Source organism: Homalodisca vitripennis, chromosome 4 (assembly GCF_021130785.1).
Source record: "Homalodisca vitripennis isolate AUS2020 chromosome 4, UT_GWSS_2.1, whole genome shotgun sequence".
NCBI lineage: Eukaryota > Metazoa > Arthropoda > Insecta > Hemiptera > Cicadellidae > Homalodisca > Homalodisca vitripennis.
Genome location: NC_060210.1, coordinates 32,061,839 through 32,080,970, shown reverse-complemented (window position 1 = coordinate 32,080,970; position 19,132 = coordinate 32,061,839). Strand labels below are relative to the sequence as shown.

The following is a 19,132-nucleotide window of genomic DNA, read 5'->3' as shown; positions in this document are numbered from 1 at the left end:
AAAGGGAGATTGCTAGCAAGTGAGCAACATGAGCTAGATTTTGAAGTTAAAAAAGACGAACTCATTTCCCCCACAAATAGATGGAAAATGAGGAAGAAAAACCCAACTACTGTATGTTGGAATGTTTTCTTCATCAATTTAAGATTGATCCAGCCAAAATAGCCAAGGACTGAGCTGCAGGAACTCAAATTTATGATTCAACAGTCTATCGTCACTTATTGGAAGAGGGTCAACCAGTAAAGGGAGATGATCTAATCCTATGCATAAATGCAGCATTTGTGGTCATTTCATATCACATACAATAGTTTATTTTTCAGTCTATTATATTTTTGTGGTTAGTCAAGTCAGTACAAATATAAATAATTATTGGCTACAATAACATTTAAAAAAAAAAACTAGAGGTCATGTATTAGGAATATTTACAGCAATTTTTACATCATAGCGGATTGGCAAAACAGTTTTCTTGTTTAATAAAACTAGCATGAATTTGTTAATAATCACGATGATGTAGGATTTTTACTGTAAAGGACGTATACCAGGAAATTCTATTGAGTTTAGATTTTCTCTAAAATACCATGGCATGAATTGAGAATTAATCATATATTTCACAAGGGAATGTGGAAATTGCAAATCCATTATTAAGATTTACTCTATTCCAACAAAGCATAGATATTTAGCAGTAAACACAAAGAGAGTTCTTTGAGAAATGTACCCTTGTGAAAGGTGAAGTCCTCCCTGCGCAGTCTGCTAATATCCACAGGATCACCCACAGCCTCTCCTGACTCTTGTAGTTTTCTGGCCTCCTGATCCTTGTGTGCAGGTCCGTTGTTCATGGCCAGCTGAACAACAAATTCAAATTTACTTTATTTGGAATAACTTTTTTATTGAGAGGGACTTACCTTACCACAGAATGCCTCACAGCACATAATGACATTTTTATTGATAATTATCTGGTATAACTTACATCTTTGTCGATTCATACAAGGGACAGTTTAAAATATCAAGGTATTTTTTGCAAATTTTAGAAATTATTTTAGCCTATTTAAGTGGTGTTTTCTGTCTGATAAAATATTGATTAAATACATTTAACGAAGAATTGAATCAAATATTTTAGACTTTGAAATAAATATCTAAAAACCACAGAATCTAAGGAGAACCTGCCTATCCTTTTATACCAGCAACCTCTGTAAGTAATACAGTAACTAATAAATTACTAACAACTAAATATGTCTACAAAAACTAAATATGTCAAAAACAAAATCCAACTCATTAAAATACCTGTGTGGAAGTTGCAACAAAGGAATAAAATACTCAGCCATCTACTGAACTGGCCCTTGCAAGCTTTGGTATCATAATACCTGTGTAAGCATCACTGATAAGCATCTCAAAAACTAATCAAAGACGAAATTAGCAACTGGACTTGCAAGAACTGTATTACTACCACACACACTACTAGCTAAGACTGTGACTGCGTCAGAGCTAGACAAAGAGATGGATGACAGCATCTGACACAAATCTTTCACTTCTGGAACATTCAATCTGCTTTAAAAATATCTAAAGTTTATCCGAAGCTCAAACAAGGAAACATAAAGCTAACTACCGGACGATATCACTAACACCAAATTTTTCTAAAGTTATGGAAAAAATGTTTTTAGAGATTCTACTCTAGACTTTCAAATGCCTTAGCCACACACATCTTTTAGACAAACTGACAAATCTTGGACTAAAAAGACAATCATATGATTGTATAAAAAGTTACTTAGCACAACGAAGACAAAATGTCAAAATAAACCACACCAGCAACTGATTAACGCAACAGATAAAATCATTGCCACAGATCACTAATCGCAGTGTACCACAAGGATCCGTTTTAGGTCCTATTTTATACACAAATGACTTCCCTAGCTATATGCAAAACTACAACCATACATTGTTGTATGCCGACAATACGGTCCTTCTGAAAAAAAGAACTAGAACAACTTGAAATAGCGGCATACAACGCTCTAAACATGGCAATACAATACAGCCAAGGAAATTATCATGTTATAAATGAGAATAAAACAAAGCAGATTGTTTTAGGAAGGCACAAAGAAACAGCAGGAAGACTATTAAGTCTGGAGGAAACTAGTCATTCAAAGTATCTGGGCATAATAACTGACTGTCTTGCTTAGACTAACCACATAGATTCCTCTATTTGCAACAAGCTCAGCACAGCATTTTATGTCCGCAGAATAAAATGGCTACAAGAACATCCTTTCTACCAGCTTAGTTTGTAAAAGTGCTCCTACATATTGTGATGTGTAAGTGTAACAACTGTAAGTGTAACTTAATTATAAAAATAGGCAAGACTTAAGTGGCCAATCAAGGATTCAAAGAATTTAACATGACACCGCAGTACTGACCTACTTTGACGGACAGGTATTACTTATATCTATTTTTCTCATGTTATTTTAAAAATAAGATATTACCTCAACAGTACACATTTTGCATTAGTAAAGAAAAAATAACAGAGGAATGAAGAATTCCATTAATCAATATAATACACTGGAAGGATAGACAATCACTTTTGTGACATCACTCTGCAACTTCCAACTCATAGCCAGTAGTGACGCAAGATTTAAGACGTAGCAGTGCTCAACACCTGCTGTCAGAGTGCAAGAGTGTCACACATTTTGGGAGTGTTGACCAGCAGTTGCTGACACTGCGGCTAGACATCTGGCAACACACAGGCCCACTGACTCGACTACATTGTCATACATGAGCACAACTTGTTTAATATTCTGCACAACTTGACATCTACAACATTTTCATTTCATTTTCCCACACCAACTAAAAACTGCTAAAGTTTACCCAATGTATAAAAATGGACCAAGAGAAAACACTGGCAATTACAAACCAATCTCATTAATCCTAACCTTCTCAAAAGTTATTGAAAAGATTGTCCTCGAAAGACTGTTTACCCTCCTGGAACATATAACCTCTTCATTCGTCAATAACATGGTCAATCAAAGATCAATCAACAGCTACAGCACTAATCCAACTCACAGAACACGTAATAGACCACTTGCAAGAAGGCTGCTTGGTTCTATTCCTAGATTTTAGCAAAGCTTTTGACTGCCTCAACCATGACAGGCTACTCCAAAAACTCAAGAGTCCTAGGAATAAAAGGAATGGAACTGAAATAGTTTGAGAGCTATTTAAAAGACAGAAAGCAGATTGTGGAGATCAGCCATACAAATAGCTATACAGAAAGCTCACTCCAGAACCTAAGAAGTAAAGAGGGATGTTCAGTGCTTGGACCGTCTTTGTTCTTACTTCTCACCAATGACATGCCAGATCAACTTCAAGGCACTTGTAACACAGTCATGTATGCCGATGACACTGTTTTCACCACATCAGACAAGACAATAGAAACAATAAAAATAACACTATTACATACTTTAATTTAACCAAACAGTACTGCTAAAAAAATGAATTATTCTTTAATGAGAAAAAACTGGACATAAAAGAAAAAACAAAAGTACCTAAGAATCATAATTGACCCAAAACTGACATGAAAACCAAATATTGACCAGCTTTTCAAGAAATTCTCCCCAGGAACTTATGCCATTTAAAGAATATTAAAGGTAGATGGTCTGGACACAGCCAAAATCACGTATTTTGCACTTTTGAATCCCACTTACGATATAGCATAGTGACATGGGGAGGCACTTTTAACACCAACCTAGAGCGGGCCCTAATACAACAAAAAAGAACAATCAGATGCCTAGCAGGATTACACCACCAAGAAATTTGCAGAGAATCTTTCAAGCAACTCAAAATCATTACAGTAGTCTCACTTTACATCCATAGAACTATCCTGCATGCCTTAACACGTTCAATGCGGTTGCGGTAGATCTACTGCAAACGGCTGCCTCGCGCCAGGCGCGCATGACGTAGATCTACTGCACAGCGCCATTGTTTAGAAACCCAGTCAGTGTGCTCTCAGCACTCGTCGTGTATGGTTGTCCGTTTTTGGCCGCTCGTGGGGATATACTTTTCCCGCGTTTTTGTGGTCGCCGTTCTCAGTTAGCGTTTTGTGGTTAGTTTTTAGACTACTTCAAATTTTACCATTTTTGTTGTGTGTTTAGTGTTATTCTTATAATACAATAGACATGGATTTGCCTCCTGGAACTAGTGGGAATCCAGAATAGACGTCAGTTTGTGGCTAATAGTGATTCTGATTATGAAGACGACCCTGGTGTCCCTGGTTATGCTCCGGACCTCGACGATGAAACAATACGAGACTGATGAGTCAGAGGTCGAAGACCCAGACTATGACGTAAGACCACCACAATGGAGTCCTCAAACTATAGGTATGAAAGATGTACCGTTTACAAAAGAGGAAAAGTTTTTAGTCCCTTTGCCTAATGAGATTACCCCAATCAATTTTTTTCTTGTTGCTGGTGGATGTGATTTTTTTGGAGGGCATTGTGGCTACTACGAATAGATACGCGTTGGAGTTATTCTGTGGACCTACTACAACCCCAGGCTCACGAATCCATAAATGGAAAGACATTACCGTGGAGGATCTCAAATGTTTTATATGGCCTATTGCTGCACATGGGAATATTACAATTACCCCGAATACAAGACTATTGGAAAACTTGTAAGCTGTTTTCAACGTGCTTCCCCCAAATTCATGGCCAGGGACAAATTCATGCTTATTTTGCGATGCATTAATTTTGAAAGGTACCCTAACCCAAACAACAAGAGCTTCTAAAGTACAGTTTCTAATTGACTACTTCAAACAATAAAATGGACTCAATTTATTATCCTCAAAAAAAGTTGTGCATTGACGAGGGAATGGTTTTTATGGAGGGGACGGTTGTACTTTAGGCAATATATAAAAGGGAAACGCCATAAGTACGGCATCAAACTGTACAGTTTGTGTGACCCCCATGGCCTAATACTTCGTTTTTTTATGTATTGCGGAGTTTTAGATGATTACGGTGGTAAGGGGCATGCAGCCAATGTTGTATTGAAGCTGATGCAAGGGAAACTCAATTGTGGCCACAGTTTATTTATGGATAATTATTATAATAGTTTTACTCTTGCCTCAAGCCTGCTCCGTAGGAATACATATTGCACTGGAAACTCTTCGGCTGGACAGAAAATACGTATCTCCTGAAGTCAAATCGGCAACCCTGAAAAAGGGTGAAAACCATCGCCCGCTACGCCGAAAGTGTTGTTGTCGCCAAATGGAAAGACAAACGCGTTGTCTCTTACATATCCACTGAATTTGAAAATGACATGGTGAATTCAATTAATCGAGGTGGTTTGGAGAGACTAAAACCACTACCAATTGTTCAATACAACCATGTTATGAAAGGCGTGGACCGCAGTGACCAAATGATGTCATATTATCCTTGCGAAAGGAAAACACTGCGGTGGTATAAAAAGATTTTTGTCCACGTAATTCAGATGATGTTAGTGAATGCACACTATCTCTATAACGAAGTTCGCACATCAAGTGGAGAAAACAAAATGCCATTGTACGACTTCCGTCTGGAGGTTATTGACAAGCTACCTCCCGGACGTTCCCGAGCCTCCTCGACCTCTGAAGCGCCGCCGCGTCCCCCATGTACCCTCACGGATTACAGAAAAAGTGGCTTGTGGAAAGAGAAGTAAACAAAAGAGGTGCAGAGTTTGCTATGCAAATGGCAGAAAGAAATACGTGATGTGGCAGTGTTTAGAATGTGATGGACAGCCTGGGTTGTGTGTCCCACATTGTTTTGACCAATTCCATGACTAATGAAGCGTACCTTGGGGAGGATGGTTTGGGTTGTAAATAGTAGTTTTTTAGTGTTTTTTATCAATATATTTTTAGTTATACTAAGTGATTTTGTTCCCAGTATTATTATAAACAATCGTTAGTGGTCTGTTTTTCAAAAACAATAAGGAAAACGGTGCGCGCTTCGAAGAGAGACTGGCCCCAGAGCGTGTGCGGTAGATCTACTGCACGTTTTCAAAATGGCGAAATTCGGCTCTTTTGGTGTTTGATGACCTTTCTGTACCAACCCGTGTCACAACAACTAAATTTGGTAAGTGAATACTAATAAAAAAAATTAGCCTCTAGCAACATACATTACTTAATTTTTAGCAGCGAACGTGTTAACCACCACAACATCAAAGGTATCAGGTATACATCTGTACACCAGACATGCTTCAAACTTTGCCCTCTCACCCCACCACATGAGTCTTTTTGAGAAGAATCCCTCATACAATGAAGCGATGTAGTTCAACCACCTGCCTGAGAAGTAAAACATCTCACAATTCAAAAGCAAACTGACGATGTGGCTTCAAGAATAACCATACTACACAGAAACCGAATTTTTTAAATAATTGCACTGTATAACCTTAAAATCCTGTAATTATGTTTTTCTTGGCATCTGTACTATACTCAACGAATCTTAATTCATAGATCCAATATTTGATTCTTTTTTAACTAGCTAAAAGATATGAAATATAAGGTATTTAAGTATTGTTAGAAAGATTTAAAAACAAAGTAATATTTTTCCTTAACCCTTTAAGGAGTGCGTGTAAACTCTACATAACGAGTAAGGACGTCATATGACGTATACTCTTATAGCGGCCCAAAGGAGTACAGACGTCATATAACGTTTAGCCTCTGTATGTTTGTATTATCGTAAATGCATTGCTATTACTGATTGCCTTTTAGTAGATTAGTCTCTAAAGTGGTTTCATCTATCGTCAACATACGTAACTTCCATTTTTTGTGCTCGGATTCACTTGTAACCTGATTTTACCACCAGATCGCAGTAGCCACCTGGTAGAAGCTACTGACTCAAGGTCACGTCGTGTCGGAATATGACGCCACATTATACTTGTCATTCCTTGTATACTGCATATTGTGGCCATACTTAGAGTGACATATTTGTTGAGCAACCATCTAATTTGTTACTGTTCAAATGACATCCAATATTGAACGAGTCTGCCTTAGTGAAGAAATAAGACATTTGATTTTGAAAAAGTACTGAAATATTGACTTGTAGAACACATAGTCCTTTTTTTATTAAGCTTTCAAATATAAATAAATATTTTAAAGAGATTTTAAAGACTAATTTTTTACTCCTTTTGGTAATTCTTTGGATTCAAGATTCAAGATTTTATTCATCATTAAACATACAGTGATGCAATAGATTTCGTCAGTCGTAATATAACACAATTTACTTTATCATTGTTTGTTGAATTCTGTTTGTAACTACTATATTTCAGTGAAAATTAAAATAAATATAGAATAACATAATAAATAGTTACAACACTATATACACTACACTGTAATAGTTTTAACATTAAAAACATAAATTATTAATAGATTTAGAAACATACTATATAACCACTATATTTAAGTGAAAACTAAAAACAAACATATAACATTATAAATAGTTATAACACTATATAAACTACATATTAATTCTTTAACATTAAAAACGTAAATTATTAATAGACTAAAAGACATATATTTACAAATAAATAATTAGACAACAGTTAACAACATAAAAAACAATAAACTAATAAAATTTAAAACAATGTCAACAATGAATAGCCTATATACATTACATCAACATTAAAAATACATACATTTAATTATCTAATCTGAATTCAGCTTCCAATTCAAAATTAGTAGAAGATGTCCTTAAATTTACCATAATCAGTAGCTAAATAGTCATCAACCTTGTAGAAAACTTGTTCCTTTAACCATTTTTTTAAGCAATATTTGAATTTATTAATAGTGGCAGTGTGAGCGGATTGTGGCAATTTGTTAAGTAATCTATTTTTCATGCAAAATATGCTGTTATTTGTTTTTGTAAGTCTAGCAGGTAGTAAATCTAAGGCATAGTTATTTCTTGTGTTATAATTATGTATATCAGATCTAATTTTATATTTATGCAAATTTTCTTTTACGTTTATTAGACAGAAATATATATATAAACATGGGAGTGTCATTATTTTTAATTCTTTAAAAATGGGAAAGCAAGATTCACGATTGTCCAGTCCTTTTATGATCCGTATAGCATATTTTTGCCATCTAAAAACTTGTTCCATATAAGTACTATTTCCCCATAAAGTAACACCATATACAATCTGAGAGTGAAAAAAAGCATAATACGCATTGATCAACATATCACTACTAACACATAGTTTAAGTTTTCTTAGTAAATAAGTGATTTTAGATAGCTTTTTGCAAAGGTATTGTATATGTACATCCCATTTCAAACTGCTGTCTAAGTATAGGCCAAGTAGTTTAATAGACTCTGCTTCAGTTAATTTAGTTAGTGAAAACATAATTGATTCTGTCTTTTTATTATTTATATTTAAATTATTTGTCTTAAACCAGCTCTCTGCAATATTCATTGATACATTCTTATCCACTTTCAATTTTTCCATGTCTTTTCCATTCCAAACTAAAGTAGTATCGTCTGCATATAATACTGATTTGCATGGTATATTACCTGGAAAATCATTTATTGCAATTAAAAATAGGAATGGTCCCAAGACAGATCCCTGGGGAACACCAGATTTAATTAACTGAAAATTAGATCCATCATTATTTTGATATACCATTTGTTTCCTGTTACACAAGTAGGATGTCATTAAGCCAAGTTCCTTACCCCCCAAACCATAACATTGCAATTTTTTCAATAATATTTCATGAGAGACACAATCAAAAGCTTTGGTCAGGTCAATCAGAGTAGCACATGTCAATATTTTATCTTCAAAACCGTTCAAAACATAATTAACAACACATTCAACGGCCTTAATTGTATTCAAGCCTGGTATAAAACCAAACTGTTCAACACAAAGCAAATTATTATTTACAAAGAAATTATATAATTGATCTTTAATACATGCTTCAAAAACTTTACTTATTACGGGGATTAATGATATTGGTCTGTAACTTGATGGTTCAGACTTTGTTCCTTTCTTATAGATTGGTATTACCTTTGTAAATTTTAACACATCTGGGAACACACCTTCAGTTAAGGCTCTATTGAACAAGAAAACTAATGGCTTAATTATAAAATCAATGATTTCTTTGATTATTCTATTTGAAAACCCATATATGTCTTCACTATTAGATGTGCTAAAATTACTGACAATCTTTTTTACTTGTTGTTCAGTTATTGCATGCCAGAAAAATATTTTCTTTTGCATTATTAGATTGTTACTATGTAAGTATTGATTTACAAGTAAGGTTGCTCCCATGACATCAATAGGTTTGTTAATGTTAATTTCTGTTGGTGCATTAATGAAGTAGTCATTAAAATCGTTTGACTTGATTGGACACTCAAGATTTCTACTGTTTCCACCAGATTCTACTCTAACTACCTTCCATGCTGTTTTGCACTTGTTTTTAGAATTTTCAATAAATTCATTATTGTGTAACATTTTTGCCTCATTAATTTTATATCTATAATGTTTTTTTTCCTTCTGATACAGTTCTTTTAATTGTTTTTTTCTATCCAACTCATCATTACTACATTGGACATATAAATTATAGTGTACAATTACTCTTTCTTTAATTTTTTTCAACTCATTGTTGTACCACTTCTTTCTTTGCTTTGTTTTATTATGCTTGAATTTATTAGTTTTTATAGGACAGCATTGCTCAAAGGTATTACTAAGATAACTTAACACATTTGTAAATAGCAATTCTACATTCCGCTCACAGAGCATATAGCTCCAGTCTGTCTTACTTAACATGTATTTAAGAGAATTGATAGCCTTTACAGATAGCACTCTAAAACTACAAGGTGATGCATCTTTCTGTTTGCTTTCTATATTCTCCCTAAGTATCTGACAATAAAGGCCATCGTGATCTGATATATGTGGTTTGAAAACTTTGCATTCACTTACATTATGTACATTATTGGTTATGATGTTGTCAATACAAGCCAATCCTCTAGTGGGATTTTTGTTTAAACAAAATAAATTATAAGATGTCAGAAGATTAAGAAAATTTTGAGACTCTTGTGAATTTTCTGAAATATTTACATTGAAGTCACTTGTGATAACCAAGTCATATTCAGGCATAAACCTTCTGGTAAGAAAACCTAAAAAATTGTCTAATTTTGTAAAAAATAAGTTATTATCAGACTGAGGAGTACGATATATACTAACTAAAACTATGTGGTAACTTTTTAAAACAATAGCAACTACTTCAAAAATACTTAAAACACAAAAACAATTAACATTTAGTATTTCAAAATCGATGCTTTCCTTAACAAATATGGAACAGCCCCCACCTCTATGAGGTTCTTCTCTACAATACATGTCAGCCACAACAAAACCTTCAGGTACATAAAGTAATTTTTCATATGAGTTAAGCCAATGCTCATTTAAACTGACCACATTACAATTAAATTCATTCAATATTACTTTGAATGATTTCATCTATTACTCATTTTAGCCCATAAAAAGAAGACGTCATATGACGACCATACTCCTTAAAGGGTTAATGAACCATGAGAATAGGAGCTATACTCACATTATAACCAGCACCCACTGTCAGAAAAGCATGGCCAGTAAGAGTAGCAATGGTTATCAGATGAGGGTTGACAGCAGCTTCCTTCTTTTCCACCAACTCCTTCATCTGAAACCAAACATGCTCTTCCATCACACCCTAATTTCTAATTATAAATAAACCTAAAACTTAAAAATATTCAATTTAGCTCTCAGAATGGAAAATTTTTTAGAACTCAGGCCCAATACAATTTGATAGCATGGTTAGACTGTAATCTCTTGTGCAGTCATATCACTGGGCCTATGAGTTGGTATTAATAATTGGATATTTTGAGAATAAGTTTTCTAAGTTGAGAATGTTTCAAAAACAATACATTTTTATCAGCCTTAAGATCAAAGACATTGTACATTTTCTATCCTGACAACCAAAGACAGATTTCCAGATCAATTATAATTTTTCATATTCATTTTTGCTTATTAATGAAGAAGTCCTTTTAATACATGGTTTTGAATGAGTTTTTTCGACAGTAATGTGAATTCCTCAATAGTTGACCTTGTTCAAAGACAGTTAACTAGTTGCACTCTACATTTCTCCAAAAAGGATCACAATAGAATTCACATTGCTCAAATTAACACGTGGGAGGATTCTATATCAGCAAAGAGGTTAATACAAATTTAAAGGAAATCAACTTCAACAAAATCACCTAAATGGAGCAATGGAGCTAGTCACAAAAACAATTATCAGAATAAAATATTTACATTTTGTCATTATGATTTCTTCAGAGCAGTTGAAAGAAATTAAGTTTTCAACGCAAGTATTTATATTATTTGCTAAATGCATTCATCAATCCAGCATTCCATTTAGCTCAGTCCTGCTGGCATTCTTACAATTTTTTAAAAATAACTTAACTGTAATTCGATTTGCTTTGTTATTGTGATTTGTAATATTTTTATTATTTGTGCAATTTACATTTAATATGTATACTTTTGAGAAAATCAGTTTTATTTTATTATTAAAATATAGAAAGTGATAAATTGAAATCTTTCAGCTATTCTAGTAATAAAAACAAAGACACTACTGGTATACTCACATAGCACAGTACATCAGCCATTATCATTCTACCTTCGGCATCAGTGTTGTTGACTCTGACCCTAACTCCAGATCTAGCCCGTATCACCTCATCTGCTACGTAACAGTTCTCTCCCACACTGTTTCGGACCATGGACATGGCACCAATCACTTTTAGATTCTGTGGCTTCATCTCTGCTACTACCTGTAATATGCAAAATTGATCAGGGGATTATAAGATGATTTATTACAATTATCTTAATTTTAATTTATGTGTAAAATTTTTGTTGCAAACACACTACACTATTTCCTTTAATGTAGTACGCAATTGGATGTAATAACTCGTCCAAATTTTACACAATTTACAAAAATATGGACTTATTGCACGATTAAAAAAAAGAAATTTTAATCTATAGGTGCAAACAAAAAATACAAGGTTTGTCTCTAAAAGTATGAGACTAGCCACTATGCAGTGCTTCAGTTGCCAATATGGCACTCTCCGGTGCTGAGATTTGTGGTACAGGATAGTAGTCGTGTTCGAGCTCTGACAGTAAAGAAAATAACATTTGGCATGTAGCTATTTTTGAGTTATTGTCAGGACAAAAAACATCTAAGATGAAGTATTCACTGGAGCACCACTATGCAATAGCTTTCACCTTGGCCAAACCACTTTCGATATCATTGCCTTGGTTAAGGACACTTACCAACAAACACCATTTCAAGGGTTCAAAGTTTCTGGTGGCTCAGAGAGTTAAAGAATGGACAGGAGACCATTGAAGACACTAAGCAATCTGGATGGATTTCAACAAGCGAATCGGACGAAAATGTTACTAAAACAATAGCTCTGTACAACAACAATCATTTTAGTGCAAGATTAATCACCAAAGACCTCAACATGTAGAAAAACAACGTCGTCAACTTGTTTACTGACTGTATGAGTTTGTGCCACGAGAGGGTTGTTGGTGGGTGGTTAGGGACGGCACTGCATACATGAATATTCCTTGGTTCGTGCTAGCTGTCTCCCTCAGTAAGTCAAATGAAGACAACTTGGCCTTCTTTATTGACCCAATGAAGACTTTTTATGTGGTCGACCATGATATCTTCCTGCAAAAGCTTTATAAATATGTTATCCCAGACAAAGGATTAAGTTGGTTTTAATCTTATCTGCATAATCAAATTGAATATGTTCCAATTAATTAAAAATAAAAAGTTTACATCCTCAATTTTTCATTGTAAAGACCGGAGTATCACACCACACCTTGTTTCGTGTAACAGGTTTCACTGAGGTTCAATGCAAAATCATACGGAAAATAAAATTTTACATCCCACAGCAAACAAAAGATATTGTGCCAGTCTACGGAATAATAAGTTTCAACATTGCTCAGGTGTCAAGAATGGTGTCAACAAATTTTCCTTTAAACACAGTTTTTAATTTTTGAAAGAGCCAGAAGTCGCACGGTGCTAAATCAGATGAGTATAGCAGATGTGGACAGACAAGAACACTTTTTTTGGCCTAAAACTCGCGAATGAAAAGCAAGGTGTGACACAGCGCATTGTCATGATGAAGAAGAAACTCAGTTATAATTTATGTATTTCCACGTTTCAGTTAGCTCCTTGGTCCCTTTTTTCAAATCTGTTTATAGGATTTTTTCATAATCTGCATGATACTATTGGTCATATTGGTCTGTACATCGAACTCCTGAGAATTTTACACTAATTCCAAAGAAGCAGCACGGATATTTTGTGGGCATTTTGTTAAGTTCTGTTAAAATATCAATGTGGTGGAAAAATTTGTTTTATAACTGTAGATGGCAGTATTCTTCAAGTTTTCATGTCAGACTGAATTTTAATCTTATTATTGTAGTCTTAAAATTTAAAGTACAGTATTTCCAGCCAGGTTTGCCTGATTCCCATTATTATGATCTTAAAATGTAAAAAATGTTTCTTCAGCCAGGTTTGTCTGGTTTCTGTTGTTATGAATTTTAAATGGAGAATACAGTTTTTTTTTAGCTAGATTTGTCTGATATATAGAAATGAACTTACATGCAAACTTTTAAGTCTACAGGTAATTTCTTCTGTAATCAGTATTCTTGTGTGACAAAAGCTTTTTATGGTTGTGTAAACAAATGAATTAAAATCAATTTGTATGTTATTGAATGAACCAATGACATTCAACTGTGATAATTTAATCTTTTCTAATGAAATAGTGGAACAATTTCTTCATTATCTTCATTGAAAATAATTGTTTGTTTATCACCTCAGCCAACAAGAATTACAATCGGAGAAGATAACACTTAATCTGTTGTAACTGCTTCAATTACCAGGTGCAATTGGAAACCCCTAAACAGTTTGAAAACAATTCAATTAGTCAAAAGAGCTAATAGTCTTCCAAATTGTTATAAGCTATAAACAATCTTTGCTCAAATGTGGTTCCAAGGAATATTCAAAAAAACATATAGCGTTCTTGATATTAAAAAAATGTTATCTAACTAACTAAGAATATATTATTATTAGTATTGTTTTTTTCTATTTTTTTAACTAACTGATGTTTTAGTTATAAAACATTAGTTACAAATACAAGGCCAAAATCATCAAATTGTAGTATAATATTTATATCTTTGTAATTTTTAAATCGGAATGAATATTGCTTCTGGATAAATTTAATTTTTTAGAGTTAAATAATCGAGACTATAAATAATACATACTTATTTACAGTCTGTACTACATTGCAATACTAAATATTAATGTTTGTTGTAAAAGAACATGTATAAACCACTTTCAGCCACAATATGACGGTTTTACTTGCTAATTTTAAATAACATTAGTCTGAACCATTTGCTATCTTCACTGATGTTAATTTCTAACCATCACAAAAAATTGTTAACTCTACAGTATGGTTTTTAGTACTGTGCAATACTTACTAATAATATTTCTCTTAAAGTAACTGGCCTAATCGAAATAAGTATAATTCATTACAATTTGTGACTTCTAATCAGGTAGATACATATGTGGATGTGCTAATTTTATAAATATTTTACATTTATACATTTCCAAAAAAATTGTAAATAGGAAAACCAGGCAACATAGATACTAATGGTACATCAAACGTTGTAAAAGCTATAAGAATGTTAATACTTGATGACAAAATGCTACCTTCATGAAGCCTGCTACAGCAGCAGCTCCACACTTGTCTCGGGACATGCCCGCCATGACACCCCCAGCCTTGATGTCTGCACCACCAGTGTCATAAGTAACTCCCTTGCCCACCAGTAGCACAGTGTCCTCCACAGGTCCAGGTGGGTCGTATTGCAGATAGATTATTCGTCCCTTGTGGCGCTCAATCACTACCACACACATCCATCATTACTCAAACTGTCTAACTACAAAATATAGTGCTATGCTTTACTTTAATATAAAAATCTTATCAAATTGAGCATTATAATACTGGACTAACAATAGACAGTTGTACTTTTTTATGAGGTGTGTTCATAAATATTATCTTATTTTATTTTCTATTATGCAAGAAATTATGGCTTAAAGATACAATCAACTATAGTTTGCATGTGCAGACCAGTCACATTAGTTTAATATTTAATTCAAATTGTTCAGTATATTTAATTTTAACAGAAGATTTTGTTATGCAGAGTTGCAGAGTCTTCCCAGCGGAACATGAAACTTTATAAAAACGCATGTCAAGTTTGAGGCAAAACTATGCTGTGTTTATTTTACTGCAATGAAGTACTTCATCATGAGTGCTTACCCTAGGGTCAGACTATCACTAAAGAGTACTACTTAGAAGTTCTACATCGCCTACGTGATGCAGTGTGGCGATTTTGCAGTCTCTTAGATTAAAATTTATAACTTTTCATAAAAATTAGAGAATGACCTAAAAGTTGCACCAAATTACTCGTATGGATATATACTATCAACAAAAAAATATATAGATGTAGTTTTAAGTAATTTAAAATTTAAAAAAAATAATGTTTTAATAGATTACATAAAATTTGTTTTGAATTTTTTTTGTAAATAACTAAAAAAGGAAAAATAATTTTACGGTGGGAAGCTATTTTATTATATTGTACATTTAGAAAGGAACAACCATACAAAATGTTGTAAGTGTTATTTCTCTCATAAATAAATTTTTTATGACACATTTTGTATAAATATGCATAATTGTACTTAGCAACAAGTGATAAAGCAACTGACTCTTACACTGCAAGAAACTTAAAATAAATATTCACATTATGGATGTACCGGTAAACAGATGATTGTAGGATCCATAAACAGTTTCAATACAGTTAAAAACACCATTTACCAAGAAATATTTACACAATTTTATTTGAAATTTATTTACACTTTTTCTATTTACAAATATGCTACTTACAATTTCACTCCCATGAGATCGCAAATTGTCAGTCATTGTAACTACTACACACAATAGCTAAGCACGTAACTACTAACACTACTAATATTTACAACCACAAAATAAAATAATGAAGAAGAATCCAGCATACAATAGTACGATTACACTAAAGCATAAAGAATTAACAACAATAGATCGAGTCAGCTGATAATGTCATGTGACAATTACGAAATAAAAATGCATAGACCTCCAAAATAAAAATGATATTCATATTAATTATCTACAAATATACCAGGGAATAAAAAAAACATAAAACTTTAATCATTTGACGTCGTATTTATTTAAGAAAACGATGAATATGAAGGTGACTATATATTGCCGCCTGGTGCTTTTCACGTATGTCACCGACGGCAATATATTGCCGCCTGGCACTTTTCAGACGCGATCTATGGCGGCAATATATTGCCGCCTGGCCCGGAAAGGGTTGATCAAGAAAACCTGCAATATATAATCATTATACAGTAACACAATGCCACAACATAAAACAGTCTGGTTTGTGATTATACTTCACACATCTCCTGCAACCAGTAAATTATAATTCTTTGACAGTTACATTATGTGTTTTCATTATATTTATACACAACCAGACAACCCATACTTGCAGCAGGGGTATGCTGATGGTATCTAGTGTTCAACCCTGAAAAATGACTAAAATTATTACATTAGAATTTACTAAAATTGGATCAAATTATCTTGTACTCATTCCATTTTGTCACAAAACTGATAACAGCTAAGAGCACTAATGTGCTACATCCTTCCAGTTTTTTAATTAATATAATACCCAGTAGATGGGAGCTATCCAGTACCTACTTATTAAACACCTAGTCTGTATGAATAATCAACCATATAAGTAGCACAAATGGCGTGGTTGTTGGCATTGACTTATGCTTATAATACTTTTTATACTGACATCATGCAAAATTTTTCCATACATACTGCATACAATACTCAAATTCAAGTAGCATTCTCGGTTTTCATAACTAAGAAAGAATGCACCATGAGGAGCTTATTGTAAGGTAACTGACCACTGGCAGCACGGTTGACAGCAGCATATAGAGGATAGTCTTTGGTCAGCTTGCCCTCATCGCTCACAACGGACACAGAGATTCCACAGCCTGAGGGGAATGTCTGTTTCACATACTCCTCCACACGAGGAGGTGCCATCCTCTCTGGATCACAGTCTGCGATGTCTCGGGCCACAATCCTAGCAAACAGATTAATACAGGTGCAACAAACATTATAATATGTTTATATATATGCATGTTGATTCAAGACTATTAGTTGTAAACAGTTATGAAATACCAAATGTTGTCTTTCTTCTCCATAGTTTGAAATAGTTGATCTATTATATATTAGTATTGTTTTCTTTAAAATAAGTAATAATCATAAAATTATTTTTTTAGTTTGAAATAATTATCATGCTTCATTTCTTTGCCAGGAGTAAAAACTTATTTACTGCTTTCCTTTTAAGCTTACTGAGATTTTTAAGATGTTTTGGCGTCATAGGGAAATCAATGGATTTATAAGTGGCGTGCAAAGGGTTAAGTTTGTGTCTGATAATGCTGTAACAGTGTGAAACCACGTCAGGCGATTAGCATTTTGACAGATAAACACGTCAAATGATTAGTACTTTGATAAATTATTTAAAGCAATAAGTAGAATATATTATTAATACCAGCAATTCCAAAACCAAATCCAAATAGAATTGTTAAATAAATAGGTATTTTTTATTTACTCCAAGCATTTAAAAAAATAATAATTAATTAATCTCCGTCAATACTTGTTTTTAACATAGTTTAATTTTTAAACCTGATTTTAGGAAAATTTATTTTTGTTATAATTGGCTTTGTATAAGTTAAATTAAAACCATTACTCCGAGAATTTTCAAAATGTTGGTTGTTGCTACCATTGAATATAAATAAATAAATTGATTATTAAAACTACCAAAACGGTTGATACAAAAAATCTACTAAACAAGAACTTAATACCAATCCTTGTGGACGTAAAAGATAATACAATGGTAGTTTTGACTATCCTAAGCAAAAAAGACTATGTCACCAAAATAACAACAAATCATTCTAAAAATACTGAAAAAATAAGTAACTGGAACGCTTAAATATTTGTGATGCTAAACATTCTACCTTCCACTCTCCAACTTTTTGGCTAGGTCTACAGTCTCCACCAACTTGCTATGATCTTGACTCCACACTCCCAGGTTCTTCACCTTAGGACACTTATCAGGACAGTCTTCTCTCCATTGGATGTTCTGGAACAACAGTCAAAACATTTGGCTGGGGATATAAACATAAATGTATTTAAAAAAGATATTAAACTAAATTTAGTAACATATTAAAAGTGTATAATAATTTATATTTTGTGGACTTCCCAACTAGAGTTACAGCTGATTCTCTGACAGCAATAGATAACTTACCATTAGTTGTAAGAGACATTTCATGTAAAGATTTTAAGAATTCAATGACTAAATGGTTAAAAGAAAAACCTTTTTATTCTGTAGAAGAATTTTATTCCTGTAGTATAAGTGATTGCATTTTCATGTAAATTTTGCTATGTTGATTTTTATGTGTCATGTGATTTATAAACTGTTTTGTTGTAGGCTATTTTAATTTTAATTTAATTTTAAATTTTTAATTTTAATTTTAATTTTTAATTTATGTGCTCCTATATGTTGGTCATATTTATATATTTATTTAGGCCTACTAGTGCTATTCTGACGTTGTCAATACATTGTTATGTGGGATGACAATAAAGATTCTTGATTCTTGATTCTTAAACTTCATGACGAATATAGATTATACAAAATTAAATATACCATGTATCATAACTCACATATCCGATCATGATGCTCAACTTTTAGAATTTTTGAATTAAAGTGTATTGATTCAAGCAAAATTAACATAAAAAAACTATTTAGAAGATTTACTTTAAATAACACTGATACATTTTTAAGAGATATAACAAGGGAGACTGGATAGACATTAATCAAGCAGCGGTAGATATGAAATATCAACTATTTCATAGTATTTTCAGTTATATTTTTGAAATACATTTTCCTAAAATTAGTCAAGCATTTAAAAACCTTAGAACTAAACTGA

General features: G+C 33.0%; 1 protein-coding gene across 3 annotated transcripts in view; it reads right to left on the bottom strand.

Moving 5' to 3' along the window:
• Window positions 1-19,132, bottom strand: part of LOC124359119 (putative aminopeptidase W07G4.4) — a 46,201-nt gene that overhangs the window by 5,547 nt on the left and 21,522 nt on the right. For all 3 annotated transcript variants that reach the window (XM_046811582.1, XM_046811580.1, XM_046811579.1), the window contains exons 6-11: window positions 18,161-18,285; window positions 17,045-17,223; window positions 14,750-14,940; window positions 11,619-11,801; window positions 10,553-10,657; window positions 713-839 (exon numbers count right to left, since the gene is read on the bottom strand). In XM_046811582.1, coding sequence (XP_046667538.1) covers window positions 713-839; window positions 10,553-10,657; window positions 11,619-11,801; window positions 14,750-14,940; window positions 17,045-17,223; window positions 18,161-18,285 — 910 coding nt within the window. The remainder of the gene's footprint in view (window positions 1-712; window positions 840-10,552; window positions 10,658-11,618; window positions 11,802-14,749; window positions 14,941-17,044; window positions 17,224-18,160; window positions 18,286-19,132) is intronic.